This window comes from Lepisma saccharinum, chromosome 20, assembly GCF_977018435.1.
Source record: "Lepisma saccharinum chromosome 20, izLepSacc3.1, whole genome shotgun sequence".
NCBI lineage: Eukaryota > Metazoa > Arthropoda > Insecta > Zygentoma > Lepismatidae > Lepisma > Lepisma saccharinum.
The window spans coordinates 55,018,837-55,035,419 of NC_139248.1; the positions used below are offsets into that span (position 1 = coordinate 55,018,837).

The following is a 16,583-nucleotide window of genomic DNA, read 5'->3' on the forward strand; positions in this document are numbered from 1 at the left end:
CATGCCTGAATTTTTGGATGAACCACAAATACTTGCTCCTGCATGGACATGAAACAGTAGCCCACGACCATGGTTTGAAGAACATGGGTTCCACCCAGCAAAGAACCAGGCAGGGATGTACGCCTGCATTTTTCATCCACCATGCAATACACATCGAAACCTGAGTTCCAACAGGTGTCACGTTGGTTGAGTGGATTTTGTCCTTCAAATGATTCATACTCATCCGTGGAGACTTCTATCCCTCAGGCAACCGAACCATGGTGCTGATTACATCATTTCCAGTAGGGCCTGTATGTCCAGTCCTGATTAGCCTTACTGAGCATAAAATTGACTTAAAACAACAAATGAATTCAGTAGGACCTATATTAACACATTCACACCCCAACTCTGGGAGGGGCATTTAAATGACCAGCCCAGGCATTTTCTGAATCCAAACTTAACTAAAAAAAATGTGGCTGTCATCTTCAGTTTTTGAGAGTTTCAAAATGTCCCCTGGAGGCTGCAAGTGGCACTTTTTCGTTGACTTTTTCAGCCCAGCGGATAGGAACCTGACCTCTTCGAAGGTTCCTGCTGGTGTTCCCTACCGATGACTCCCCATCGGTCCTTGAAGGATCTGAATGTGGTGGTGGGCCCCCTGGAACCCTTGGTAATTTGTCACCCCGGATATGCTATTGGGTACTGCAGTGGGTGGTTCCCAAAGTGTGCACTACGGCTGGCTTGCAGGGGCACCACGAAATGCTCCAATATTTTCACCGAAATGTTATGGTTGTTCCAAATATGTGCTTACTTAACTTTTTACATATAAAATGTTTCTGAATTTTAAATAATGTTTTTAATTTTTAACTTAAAGCAAGCAGCCAAACACACTAACTGAGCGTTGCAAGTGGTAGATAGGCCTACATTCTGACTTGGGCACCACGGAAAAATCTTGAAACAGTAAAGGTGCTGTGAAGCGAAAAAGTTTGGGAACCCCTGGGGTACTGCATTGGATCTCCCCCCAAAGTCACATGGTGCACCCTTTTTTGTTCACCAATCAACATGGGACAGAAAATGCCCCCCCCCCAAAAAAAAAAACTGATAAAAGAATGGACACTACAGCTAAATGACTTTAGTTGTTTATGGGCAAATACAAGCATATACTTTAAAACAACCATAGTCATTTACGGGTGGAATGTAATTATAATGTGTATAGCCCCCATGTGTAGCGTAATGCAGAAAGGGTATCTTTACCCTTTGCCTGCTATATTTTAAATCTTGTTTTCCGTAGTCTGACAACCACTAGTTTTATCCAAAATCACTTGACCGATATTAAATTCAACCAGTAGGAGATATGTTTGTACAAGTTGAAGATTTAATCTATTCGCTTACGTAGGTGTAATGCTGAGATGTCTTGCTTTCCTATCCACAGGAAATGTTGATGTGCGAGCAAATTACATTTTAATGAACTCTTTCACAGGGCAACAAAGTTCAAACGAAACTTGGTATTTTGATGATGCTGTGCACGTGGCTGTCACACTGTCCTACGGCAGTTTCTCAATTCCTCAACATTCCAAGCAGTATTCCATACCTCACGTCACAGGTGAGCAGTTTTTTTTAAAAGTTATTTTATTTTATTCAGTGAGTGTTTCTTTTCAGAAAATAAAAGGTTTCAGTATATTTGAGCAAACATCGTTGTTAGAGGCTGCTCTTCCAAGAATTCAAAACCATGTTCAGTTAATTTCATGTACATTATATTAAACAATGTAATTGTACAGTTGCAACAAAACTATTTGCATGCTCTTGAATGGACCCACATATGCAGTGTAGCTCTTTCTAGTTACTAAGGATGACCATGTCACGAATGCACTGATTCGAATTTTTATTTCTATCTGCAGATATGGCTGGCCATTTATTTGTTTTTTTTTTGCATGTTTGATATGATATGATTTGATGTAAACTGCCTTTATTTTTTATCCTTAAGGTTCCTACATATACTTGTAAATGATGCAGATAAACTTCAATATATATCTATTTATAGGGTGTTCTTGCGTGTGTACTTTTTGTTGTAAAATATTGCTATGAAACCAAATAAACACAAAAGCATTTTAGTCGACAGCACAAAAGAAATAAACGGCATGATAAAAAAACACTTTTAAAAATATTTTGAAGCTTTCCTGGTGAGGAATGATGAAGTTCTCTTAGGATATCAGCCAGGTGATTTCCAGATATCCCGAGAGAACTTCTTCACTTTAAAAATATGTCCAACGTTTTGATTCCATCTCGGAGTCATGAGTGCTAGTGGAAAGATGCCTTGGAGATATTTTTTCAGTGTTTTTTTTATTGTGATGTTTGTTTTTGGTATGGATTAAAATGTCTTTGTTGGCACTGACAAGAAGTGTTTTTTTTATTGTCACACATACAAAAACATACATCTCAGGTTTCATGAAATATAATTCTTCTACTTTTTGGCAAGTAAGGGATGACTTTCTGAGAAGGCACCGAAAAGTGCACGTAGCACCCCTGTAACTGCATTATTGCAGGCTAACGTGGCTCTGGCACCTGGACCCACAGCCAGTATAATTCTTTGTGAGGCTGTGTGTTGTCCTTACGTGTTGAGTGATCCTTTACACCCTCAACTTTTAGCATTGGTGTAGAAATTTTAGTTTTATTGCTTTTAGTAAGGGAGTGTCTCTCCACACTGTTTTACTTTCCCTCATAGCCAAAGGTATAGATCATGATCGCACAAAAATAACAGTTGATTGTGATTATCTTGTTGATCTGTCCTGATGTGTGATTGTTGTGATGCAACTTATCTTATCAGGGTGTCTACCAGCCTTGAAAAGTCAAGGAATTGAATTTTTCTGGAATAATCATGGAAATATCAGGGAAGTTTACAGTGTTTTTGGGAAAAACCAACATTTTTGTAGTAGTGCACTAAAAGTAGGTTTTTAAACTGAAAAAATGACAAGCAAGACATTTTAAATTTGTTATGCACAAACTATACTTCAACGTGATATCCAGAGTATTACCGGTAATTACAGTTACAATTGTACGTTAAATACTCTAAGGAAAGGTCACGTTTTGAACTGTTTTCATGTAGAAATCTACTAGAGTAAGTGACTATTTGCATTTCCTAGTTCCTTGTTGTAATTTTTGTGTCGTATTTGGTAGGTATTAGAATTAATACAGATTTTGTTACTAAATTTTACCATTATCTATGCTGTAATTGTTGATTATTTTTTTACATAAAAAACAATTCTTTGTTAATCATAAGCCAATCCTGCCATTATCACTTTTACATGTTAAGTGAATATTCTAAAAATTTGGTTAACCCATCCGCATACCATTTAAATGCCAAATTGTTTGCCATGAAATACCATTTAAATTTGGCCATCTCCTATGATGGTTGCACAGCAAGACAAGATGTCAAATATTGTGAAAACTATCCAAGCAATTTATGTGAATATTTTATATATTGAAGTGAAAGTACAGTAATAAGTATGCACATATGCAGTTTACTTGAATAATAAATAAACTCTCACCTAATAATTTTGATCACACATCTGTCTATATCCATTCATCAACCTTTCGTTTTTTTCCTGCCACAGCCACCTCTTCCTCACTTTCACTACTTTCTTCAATTTCACTAACACAAATCAATCGCTGTGTTTATCTCCACTTCCACTGTGTTCCTCTTCATCGCTATCGAAAAGCAACTTTTCAATCGCAGAATCTTCTACAACATTATTACGCAACATGTTTGCAAGACATAACAAATGAAGTTTTGTTTACATGAGAAATTACTGAACAAAACATGCTTGAAATGGTATGAAAAACTTAGCAGCACAAACATACACGTCATAGATTCGAAAGATCATACAACCTCTGCCATCTATTGACAGAAAAAGAAACTACGTGATGAAAATCGGGAACCCGTCGATTCGACAACTAGGTATGGCAAGCAAACGTCCAGACAGGCCGTCGCTTCGATGGCTAGGTATGCTAATGGGTTAACTGCGGTTCCAATTGGAATGTTAGCTAAATATTGTAATCTTTTTACACACATGTTTCACTAATGGCTTCAGTCTGAAAAAAATTTGGTTCTTTGTCTGGAAAACCTGGAAAAGTCAGGGAATTTGTTTTTTTATAAAATTATAGACACCCTGTCGTATTATATCTTGTATTAAAAAGAGCATACAACAACTGCGAAAAAGAATGTGTCAGTTTTGTTGACTTGTCTTTTCCTTCCCTCACACAGATTGCAGCAACTGGTGGGACAGGTCTTTGTACACTGGTATGTTTGTTTTTAGAGGAAACGCTTGTCATGCATGTTCTGCATTGGAACATGTTAGTCATTGCCTAACGTGCCATTATCTCTAATGTTTGCAATTTTCTTTATTTTGAGAGTAGTAGTGAATGCGTATCTTTTTAAAATTAAAAAAAAATCCTTCATATGTGTAGGCTGAGCAATTGACATTTCAGCTGGTTATGTTTTTAGTGATGCAAAATTCATTAATGCATGCATCTAATGCTTATTGCATCCTTGGCTAATGGTAATTGCTCTTTTGCTGGCTAGTAATGCATATTCCTGTGCTAAAATGTTAATTGCCATGTGAGTTGTATTTAACTCACTGTAGTTTTATGCCTGGGGCCTCATGAAGCATATTGAACTTACACATCTGTTTACCTTGGGAGCCTCATGGTGCACAGACAACTCACACCACCGTGCTATAACATACATGTTACGTGAAGAGTGGCCTCGTGGACAAAAGTTTGCAGATGGTTTGTGAACATCTTATTTAGTGATGCAGTTATTGTTACAATTAATACAAACAATTTTAAAGAGCGTTGATCAAATGAATAGAAGTGTATAACTTCCCTTATTTTATTTAAATTTCACTTAAATCTGACAAGTAAACAAAAAAAAAGGACATTTTTCCTCGAACTATTTTCAGGTTCAATTGTGCGTTTGGCCTTGAATTATTGCTGAGCAGCTCCTCGAACTGTACCAAATAACAAAAGACTCAATACAGAAAAACAATAACAATACTCAGAAAGAAACAATTGCAATGCTTGAAAAGAACTAGAAGTATGCTGTGAGCCAAATGTAACTCACGTGGCATGCAGCGTAGTAATTGATTCTAGCACCGCGTGAGTTGCATATAACTCGCATGCGTAAAATAATTAAAAGTAACAAATTTTCATCTCTAATTGTATTGCTTTCAATGTTTTTATTATTTTCTTGTAATAAAACATCGTGCCTGCAGGGATTGTTTTTTCTATTGTGGCAGTCAACGTGTTTTCTTTGCATATTCTCCTGACTTAATGTACATTGCCATTGCTTGTAATGTACATCCCAGGTTTGATAGCTGGTGTGGGCACATGGTTCAAATCCCACTTTAAACTGTAGTCCAGTCCTGATTAGCCTTTCTATTCATAAAGTGGACTTAAAGACAAACTCAAGACAGGCAAACAGTTGTCATTGTAGGGATGGGGCTACAATGCCAGGGGTCACAGATTGAAATCCCAGTCTGGGTTATGGGCGTTCTTTGTGAGTCTCCCTTGATCAATTGTTTCATATCGTCATTCATTCTCATCTTTTCAATTAGCAAAAGAGCCGGAAAAGTTTAGTAAAATTAGCCAAATTAGTCAGTCAATCATCGTAGGGATAGTCAGGCCATCAATAAAGATTGACTTGCAATGTTATTGAAAATTTAAACATCGAGTAAGTTTTGACCTGCTCTTTGAAAATGTTCGGTGCCTTTGATTGTCTTTTTGTTCATAAAACATTGTCAGCATGTTGGCATGACATACAAATTAAAACAGTTAAATTCGATCACCCCTTTTTTCTTATTTTAATTTTGAACCTCGAAATCGGTAGGTTTTCAACAAAAGCAATAAATCTGGAATATCTCGAAAATGAACCCTGTTGGTATAAGGCACTTTAGGGTTCAATTTGTTGCAAATTCACTGTATTATCATGCCTTCAAGGGAATACGTCGAGTTTGAGGTAACCCTGTATATTGACAGAATATAAACTGGCAATTAAAAAAAAAACAATATCAACAAGTAAATAAAGTATGATAACATGATGTACTATAGTCTATTAATTACTACCGTGGCATTTATGTTTAAATGGTATCATTACAATACGTGTCTCATACTTTTTTTATTTTAAAAGTACTTTCTGTATTGTAAGGTGCCTCTTTTATGCCAATTATGGGCATATCATCTTCAGTATTCTATCGTCAATGATCTTTTATTGTAAGTTAAATGTGAGACTATATCCTTGGTCACACGTAACATAAAACCCGCTTGCTTTGTATGTCGAATTATCGTTTGTGTGGATTTTTAATTTTTTTATTGTACTATATTTCACTACTTATTTTAATGCTAACGACGACACAAGAACTTCATATAAGCAGTGTGGTATTTGAAAAATTGCAGCACACCCCACATACATCCCATCGTTAGACTTGCAGCAAGAGAAACCACAAGATGAAGAAGCAGAAGTGATGACATGATTAAAATTTTTGCTCATCTGCACTGGACTGAAGATCACGAAAATCAGGGGAGGATGCACGAATGTGTGGTCTGTCAGCTTGTTGCAATACCTTTTCCCGTTTCTCATCCTAATGAATTCAACACAAAAGTACAATGTGATGGAACAGCACTTCTGAACAGGTTCACTGCCTTCAAGACAATCATTGTTGCAATATTATGTGTACAGGTTTTTAAAATTAAAACTTCCATTTTGGATTATTTACAAACAAAGAACTTGGATTTCATTCAAGCTGGGTGACATGTTTCCATTGCAACAATAGATTTGAAGCCTTCAAGTAATACAGTACATTCTCGAAAATCTATCAGGCTGCCAACAAGTTTGTTGCTATCATGGCCCGAAAACATTGATGACTTTTAACAAGTGTTGACTTAACTTAAATATTGGTTCAGTTAACAACATACGACATCTAAATATAGTTTACAACGAAATTACTGTTTCAAACTATCATTGAATTATTTATTTATGTATTTGTATATATTCATTACTTCCCTCCAAAAAAGACAGTAGGTTTTTGTCCAAACATACACATTTTCTGTTTATCCCTGAATTCTGAAATGTATATCATTAACTCCTACCTCCAAGTAAAAATGTTTAATTTGCGTATTTAATATAATCTACTAGCTACCTCTCCATACTGCAGTTTCTCCCACTAAGATTCACAACAGACACAACACCATCTGTTGAGAACTTTGTTACTAATATAAATGCTTATCTATTGTAATTTTAAAAACCTGAGACACATTATTGCAACAATGATTGTCTCAAAAGCAGTGAACTTGTTCAGAAGTGCTGTTGCATCATTTTTCAAATATCACACAGCTTATAGGAAGTTCTTGTGTCGTTGTTAACATTAAATAAGTAGTGAAATATAGTAAAATAAAAACAATCTGCACAAACATGACACTTGTTCTTTTGTTATCTGTGTTGGTAACAAACAATTTCTTTAATTTCTTATGTCCTTTACAGTAATGATAAACCATTGCAATCAACGATTTCTTTGAGTGCCTTCTTGAGAAAATTGCCACTGCCCTATTGGCAGTCCCAGTCCGGCCCTGAATGGAACTCAAGTAAAATGGGGCCTCCCAGATGGTGCAGTGGTAACATCAGCACCTTGTAATCAAGGGGTCCTAGGTTCTATGACCAATGGAGGCACATAGTGGTTCGGATCCACTTTAGACTTTAGGTCCAGTCCCGATTAGCCTTTCTCTGCATAAAGTGGACTTAAAACAACAATTCAATCAAATAAAATGTTGATCCTGAAAGGAACTAAACAGATATTCTCGTACTCGGACAATTGTGTAAAACTTGTAAATTGTTCACATATTTTCAACCCGACAGACTGACGATGCCAAAAGGGGTTTCACGCAAGATGCAATCCTCAGTCGGTCAATCCATTGTGCTTCAAACCTCCCTATACGAAAAAAAAAGAACTTGCTAGTGTAACTTTGACCTCATGTAAATATTTTATATGTGATAGTTTATGAGTATATTAAATATAATCTTCCACCATGACATATTCTTACCTTCCTCTCTGATTCCTGTATCAGCAATCATTTTTTATAATGTATTTTTATTGCAACCCAACAAGGTGATCTATGTACGTGTGACTGTTAAATGCTAATAAGCTGAACATTCCAAAAAATATATGTTGACTACTGCCAACACTGCAAACATTGCTGAAATCTTGGGTACCCTCGATGCTTAGAACAGGGAAAGAAGTGAGGGCAGACCCAAACACGTACTCGGGGTTGATCAGAGCCAATGGGGTTTGTCTTCCGAATTTCTAGAGTACCCAACACATTGTACAGCGTTTGCTTGCGGAAATTGGCAGAAACGTGGATCGGGTGGGTGTGGACAGAGCCGAAGTCACAATCGGGATCACTTGGGACTGCCTTCAGGAAGGCCAGGCCAGGCAGGCTGCACAAGACAGGCTACACGAGATGGAATTTCTTGCAGTGGAAGTGCTTTCGGAGCAATAATTGTTGAATTTTCATGTTCGGGGAAGATGAAATATATGTTTAATTTTTTTTTTTTACTGTGTTGTGTTGCGTTCCTCGAATGCATGCCGCTGGCATTTTGTAGACTAGCAAGGCCCTGGCACCTGGACTCACGACTGATATAATCCTCTGTGGAACTCAAAGTTTTGTCGTCCATATGTGTTTCTGATTGTCCTTTCATCCATTTCATCGTATCACCATTCATCCTCATCTTTGCGAATAGCCAAAGGTAGCAGAAGAGCAAAGTAAAATAAATCAAACCAAAATAAATTTATATTTTGTGTCTTTTTTGAAGTACTTTCTTTGATTAGAAATGTTAATATCACTAGATATTAATTAAGATATTTGATACTTGTAATTCTCAAAACAGCTGTTTTGATGGGAAATGAAAGTGAACAGTTGTGATCATTGGAGGTAAAATACATCTGCTTACCTAATTTTGTAACGCTAAAAGTTTATTATTTTGTTTAGTATTACATGCTAAAGAAATCTGAATTTTGTGGAAGTTTTAACTGTATACTTGCTCTAATAACTAAGTTTGGTATGAAATATTTTTTTCTGAAGAGTTCCAGTTCTTAGCTTTCATTATTTAATAAGCTCATGCTATCAAGAATAATATTCAAACTCTGTGCTATTATGATAACGTACAATATGTGTAAGCATGTTTTTTTTTCTTTTTAATATTTCAGAAGGATAGTTACTCGGCTACTTTTTATTAACAAATGCTTGAACAGTATTCAAGTGTTGTTTCATATATTTTGAACAAATGTGTATGATTGCATATAATGCTGGTGCAATAAGAATATTTAGAAGAAATTATAATAATATAAGTCAGCATACGTATGCACAATATTTTTTTCCTCCTTGTTCAACGTGAATGATCTTCCTCACGACCTTCACAAAAGTGCAAGTTCAAAACATTAAAACATTAAGCTTAAAAATGGGGGAAATTTTAAATTTTACATGAATTTCTAAACTTTGAACAAGGAGAGAAGAAAATACCGCATGTAAGTACTTTGAATTAATTGTAAATAGGACAGCCGAGACTACCATACGAGGTGTGGTCAGGGCTGGATTAAGGTGGGTGCTATTGATGCTGCAGCATGAGGCCCATTCCTGAAATAGGCCCAGATGAAAACAGATGAGAATTTTCCGAAAGCTGAACAGTTTTCTTTTGCTATAATAACCTGAAAATAAATCTTAGAATGAAATTTGGAGCCCCAATTTCGGACGCCTACAGCGTTACTTATTATACAGTTACTATTATTCTTTGCACTGTGAAGTAACTATAACATCGTTGTGTTTATTGTTCACTGAAGATTTCAAGCATCAGGCCCAATTTCGTCTTAATCCGGCCCTGACTGTGGCAGAAAAGTAATGAGACTGATTTTCTTTTAACCATGAATATTATTATTTTTACAAATCAAGGTTATCCCCTTCAAAATAGTTCTCTTGGGCAGCTGCAAACCGATGGAGGCCTTATTTCCATTGTTTGTGGCAGTGCTAGAAGGCTTCTACTGGAATACCCTTCAGCTCATCGGTTATGCTCTTCTGGATATTATCCAGAGTACCAAAATTGAGACCTTTCAACTGGCTTTTGAGCCGGGTGAATAAAAAGAAGTCACAGGGACTGAGATCCGGCGAATACGTGGCCTGAGTAACCACAGGAATGCTTTTTTTCCTGCCAAAAATTCACTGATGGAGACTGCCGTGTGACATGGGACATTGTTGTGGTGCAGCATTCAAGTGCTAAATTTTGATGGATGGTAGAAAGGTTCAAATTTAACTCTCTACTGGTCATTCTCAACATCAATCGACGATCTGATCTAACAAGAGACCTCACTCTTTCCACATTGTCGTCCGATTTTGAGGTTGAAAGTCTTCACGCATGAGGTTCGTCTTCCACTTGTTCTCGGCCTTCTAAAAATGACTTGTGCCATCTGACCACTTGTGCCCTGAATAGGGAATGTTCTCCATAATCTCTTTGTAACTTTTTATAAGTCACAGTAGCGGATTCGCCAAACATTACACAACATTTGAAGGCAAAACGTTGCTCAAACATTTTGCCAGTCCATTTTCATAATGTACCTCACAAACACAACTTCACTTCATATGGTCTAGACAATCACGTAGCAACTGTATTAAGTTGAAACTTGTACCGAGTCAAGAGCAGGGGTTAAGCTAATTGCCATGTGAAGGGGAAGGCAGCAGAGCAGCATCGTCGATTTGTGCACAATGCTGCCAGTCTCATTACTTTTCTGTTACACCTTGTATTTCACTGCATAATCCTCACACCCTGTCTTTTCAGTCCAAAAATCAGTTTATAACTGTTCACCGCATAATTGTCGCATTGGCGCATCAGACAATGAAACCAATAATAGGAGTGTAGTATCTTCGGACACAGAACATTACATTTTTGTATGTCCGTACTTTGCAATACTGTAGTAAGTTTTCTCAAGTGTAATATTTTTGATTATAATGCACAAACCAATAAGAACTAATGTATTAACTTTTTTTCATACTGGAAAAATGCTAACTGTCGCAAAGAAATGATATATTATGAATATTAAATATTCTCCTTGCAAAAATAATGAAAATTATACATTTTACATAATTTCCGTGCTAATTGGATTTATTGAAAGTATCATTCTGTTAGTGACATGTTTGTGCTAGGGATGGTGAAACGGATCCGGATCCGAAAAATCCAGAAATTTTCGGATCCAGATCCAAAAGCTCGGATCTGGATCCGGATCTGAAAGTTCCGAATGTGGATCCGGTTCCGAAAATCCGGATCTGGATCCGAGAGTTTCGTATCTCAATCCCATTATAATATTACCACACCTGAAAAGGTATTATGATCTTTGATTACAAAGAAATTTTTCATTAGTTAGTTCTACAATATCTTTTTTCAAGTGTTGTTCCTAAAATACTTTGCTACGCATCGGCTAACACACTCGTGCACAAAAAGAATCTTATTTGTTTAACATAAAATGTCAGAGGTGATTTTGTAAATGCCATTGAAACGAATATGTATTCATTCCAATGTATTGGAAATGGAAACACACATAAATGTGAGACATTACATTCCAATATGAAACCTTTAACACATACAACAAGATAAAAATGTTATACAAAAATTATACAATTGTTCTACAGTTACAGTTTTACAAATTAAAATAAAACATTATAATATATGCAGTGTTATATAATTACAAAGTGTAAGACTAACAAGGGAGTTTATCTAAGTGTCCCCCTCCGATTTCCATGAAACTTGGCAGGTGTATAGTGGGGCCCAAAGGAAGAAATACGTGTTTTTTTGTTTCAGCTAAAAAACGGTTTTACGCGGCAAAACCCACTCAAATGTCAAGATGAGGACAAATTGAAATGGGGATCTGACCACTGTGTTCCCCTCCGATTTCCATGAAACTTGGCAGGTGTGTGTATAAACGGGCCCAAAGGAAGAAATACGTGTTTTTCTGTTTCGGCTAAAAAACTGTTTTAGGGGGCAACCCCCGTCAAATGTCAAGATGAGGACAAATTTAAGTGGGCATTTCACCCCTGTGTCCCCCTCCGATTTCCATGAAACTTGGCAGATTTATAGAGGGGCCCAAAGGAAGAAGTACGTGTTTTTTTTGTTTCGGATAAAAATCTGTTCTAGGGGGCAACCTCCTTCAAATGTCAAAATGAGGACAAATTGAAGTAAGGATCTGACCCCTGTGTCCCCCTCCGATTTTCATGAAACTTCGCAGGTGTATAGAGAGCCCCAAAGGAAGAAATACGTGTTTTTTTTGTTTGGGCTAAAAAAATGTTTTAGGGGGCAAAACCCGCCTCAAATGTCAATATGAGGACAAATTGACGTGGGGATCATCTGACCCCTGTGTTCCCCTCCGATTTCCATGAAATTTGGCAGGTGTATAGAGAGGCCCTATGCCCCCTGTTTCTTCCTATGCCATATTTACGTGGTTTCGGGGTTGGATCCACACTTCAATTTCTCCTCATCTAGACATTTGAGAGGGGGGGGTTCCCCCTAAAACTGTTTTTTAGCTGAAACACAAAAACACATACTTCTTCCTTTGGGCCCATCCATACACCTGCCAAATTTCATGGGAATCGGAGTGGCACACAGGGGTCAGATCCCCGCATCAATTTGTCTTCATTTTGACTTTTGAGGGGGTTTTTGCCCCCTAAAACAGTTTTTTTTTTTTAGCTGAAACACAAAAACACGTATTTCTTCCTTCCTTTGGGCCCCTCCATACACCTGCCAAGTTTCATGGAAATCGGAGGGAGAGACTTAGACCTCCCTTGTAAGTGTATTCATTAATTACAAATCGCGCTTGCGCGCACACACTATATATATGTGTGTATGTATGTATATTATATAAATATAATTCCGGATCCGGATCTGAAAATTCCGGATCCGGATCCGAAAAATTAATTCTCTAACTCTAATTTCTTGTTTTAAGATTCCCATTCATTTTACTTGGTGTAAATTGCAGAAATTTTTCTTTACACCTCGAGAACATTGTATTTTCCCTTTCATTAGTTTTTATGTTAGTATACCGGTAATTCTCTGATTCTATTAAATGCAATATTTTAAAATGTATTTTTAAAGATATTAGTTGGCAGCTGAAAAGATATACCATTTGGATTATTGTCAGGAATTGGAAAATAATGAAAGATAAAATTGTAGAAGGATTATCCCAATACTACTCATCACCATCACCTTAACTGGCAAAAAAATGACATAAAAAAAAACAAAAGAACATGGAGTAAATGACTATTACATTATATTCTGTTCTGGTTGACTTTGTAATCTGTCAAACCGTTAAGCATGTGGCACAACAACTTAATTTAGTGGACCCCTGATTTACATTCCTGTATATTTTATTTTCCTGAATTACACATTCAATTTTCATGGTCCCAATACAGGAACGTTTATGAAATTTCTGTGGATTTTATACATTTTCCCACATTATAAGTTTCTCTGTTTTGGTACTCTAAAAAAATGTAAAAATCAAGATTCCAGCCACTGTCTGTGGCAGAGTGGTTAGCACAACATGCTATAATGCAAGGTGTCCCAGGTTTGAATCCCACTCATCCTCATCTTTACGATTAGTCAAATGTGGAAGAAAATATAAGTAAAATAAACCACATAAATCATTCAAGTTCCTCTATATTTGAAAACTAACAAACTAACTAACTCTCTACCCTTGTTAAACCCTAAGGTTTATGGCTGCAGCAACACAAGTCTTCCATCTGTCCATATCCTCGGCAATCCATTATTTTCCATTCTTACCGATTTCCTTTAGGTTCATCTCAAAGTTATCCCTCCATCTTCGTCTTGGCTTTCCTACAGGTCTCTTACCATCAGGTTTCCCAACAAGAATCCTGTAAACTCTTCTTTCACAAACAACTTTTAGGATAGACTCTTTTTTTTTTTTTTTGTGTTAAGTCCTTTTAGTTTTTTCTTTGACCATTCACGTTGTGGTATGTTTACTGTTCAATCCATTAAGTGTACCACCAGTATGCCTTTTTTTCTTAACAATTTAAAAGTTGATTTTATAGTCTGGAGAGTTAACATAATTGTTAATGTTTTTATTTGATTTTTAATTGCAGGCAGGATCTAATGAACATGATGACAATGAAGAATTAGTACAAGCAATGTGTGCATTTCTCTTGGGCATTTGTGTTCATTTTAATGATAATTCGGTTCCTGCATTTTCGAAGGTAAGAATTTTTATTTTTCTTCTTAACTTTCCTCTTTAATAAATGTTATCGCAGGCTTCTCACTGTCTTTGAAATCCTGGAAGAATCAAAATAGTTAATAATTAGTATTAATAATTATTAATATTCTGAACTACTAGAAATATGTGCAGTGTTCAAGTGTTGGTAATCGTTATTAATGTCGACATTGGTATTTGTTCAAATTTGTATTGTCTTAATCCTAATGTTAACGGTTGCTTCATAGTCATGGAATAAACAAGGTTAAAATTCACTTCCTGTATTAAAAAGTAAATAGTAATTCTTTCTGTTGATAGCATAGAATATTTTAATTCCACAGTGAGGAGGCACTTACTCAAGGTGACATGGTGTTCACAATCACAACACATATTTGTGAGAAGTTTATTAATTTTCAATGCAACATTGTTTATGAGTCAGTCAAAAAATTAGTTGCACTAGCATGAAAGAAATAGAGCATGGAATATGGAGGACAATTCTTGTATTTACATGAAAGTATACTACCAAAACTACCTTTCCATGAAATCACTAAGTCTGTTCAAATATTTGCTATAGCGTGACACCAGTTTCACTGTACCGTGTTCGAAGAATTCCCATCCAACTTTCGATAACCATTTTTGTGTCACAATTTTTACTTCCTCATCGGAATTATATTGCCGCTTCACAAGTAGTTCTTTCATAGACCCAATGACCTGAAAATCGCACGTGCAATTTCTGGACTATGAATCAGTTCATTAACATGTTCAACATTGTACCTCGTCATTGATGTTGAGTGCCGTTTTGCTGGTAATTGTCCTCAATATCCATAAGCCCAGTATTGAACAACACACCAGCAGCATATACTCTGGGTCATCTAGGTAATCGGAGATGACCCGGCTATAATTTTTTAAAAAGTTTGGCAGGATGAGATTCCACCGGCTCCCTTTAAAATGCTTGGCGGGAGGGAGGGGAGAGGTGAAGGAAACACTGCTTTGTGTGATTCCGTAGCTACGGTAACCATTATCTTCTTCTGGAGAGAGTCCTCCGGTTTCACTCTCCACTCCCAGAGTCTTTACCGTTCCCTCGGCTGGCACCCTCTTCTGCCATTCTTCCCCGATGGCCTTTGTATCATAGGAGCTGTGTTGTTTATGACAGAGAGATTTCTCAGGAACGGGAATTCTGGATTCACAAATTACGTACTGAAAAGGGAAGTAGGGAAAATATATCTGAAAGTGTGCGAGAAACAGTGAAATCTGAATAACATTTGTAAACCAATTCCATGTTAATTCTCATTTTGCATTTGCTTCTACCTCATCTCTGTTATTTGAACAGAATTTGTCAAAGGGGAAAAGCTTAAATATTGAAGATGAAGAAAACTAACTAACTCTCTAGCCTTCTTGAACCCGAAGGTTCATTGCTGCAGCAACACAGGCCTTCCATCTGTCCCTATCCTGAGCAAGATCTATATACTCTTTTCCATCCCTACCAATATCCTTTAGGTCCACCTCAACATTATCCCATTATCTTTGTCTTGGTCTTCCTACTGGTCTCTTACCATCAGGTTTCCCAACAAGAATCTTCTATGCTCTCCCATTCGTGCAACATGGCCTGCACACCCAACTCTTGTTGATTTAATCATTCTAATAATATCTGGACATGAATACAAATTATGTAGTTCTAAATTACGTAACCTTCTCCACTCACCTGTCTCCTCATCCCTTTTAGGTCCAAATGTTTTCCCAAGGATCTTATTTTCAAATACTCTCAATTTATGTTCCTCTTTCAATGTAAGGGACCAAGTTTCGCATCCATATAATATTACAGGCAAAATTACTGTTTTGTATATTTTAACTTTTAGTTTCTTAGATAATAAACAAGAAGACAAAAGTTTATGAAGAGAAAAGTAACATGTATTTCCTGAATTAAGCCTACTTTTTATTTCTTCTTTAATATCATTTTCATTTGTTATTATTACTCCTAAGTACTTGAATTTGGAAACTGGTTCAAACGAGTTGTTATCAGTAATTAGATTTGATTATTACCTAACACTTGGTTTTGGCCTGTAATCATATATTTAGTTTTCTCTCTTCCAAAACTATCTCTTTAGCTGCTTTGAAAAATATCTTAGTATTATTCTTAATTGTATTTACATCATCCTCCAGTAAACCTACATCATCTGCATATGCTAACAGCTGAGTCACACTATTTAATTTTAGTCCTTTGTTAGTTTCTTTTACCTTCCTAACAGTGTATTCTAAGGCAAAATTAAAGAGCAATGGAGATAATGCATCTCCTTGTTTTAACCCATCATGAATTGTAAATTT

General features: G+C 36.4%; 1 protein-coding gene across 1 annotated transcript in view; it reads left to right on the forward strand.

The window, feature by feature from the left end:
- Window positions 1-16,583, forward strand: part of p115 (General vesicular transport factor p115) — a 134,084-nt gene that overhangs the window by 74,595 nt on the left and 42,906 nt on the right. The window contains exons 10-11 of the mRNA XM_083141489.1: window positions 1,457-1,579; window positions 14,158-14,268. Of these exons, the coding sequence (XP_082997615.1) occupies window positions 1,457-1,579; window positions 14,158-14,268 (234 nt within the window). The remainder of the gene's footprint in view (window positions 1-1,456; window positions 1,580-14,157; window positions 14,269-16,583) is intronic.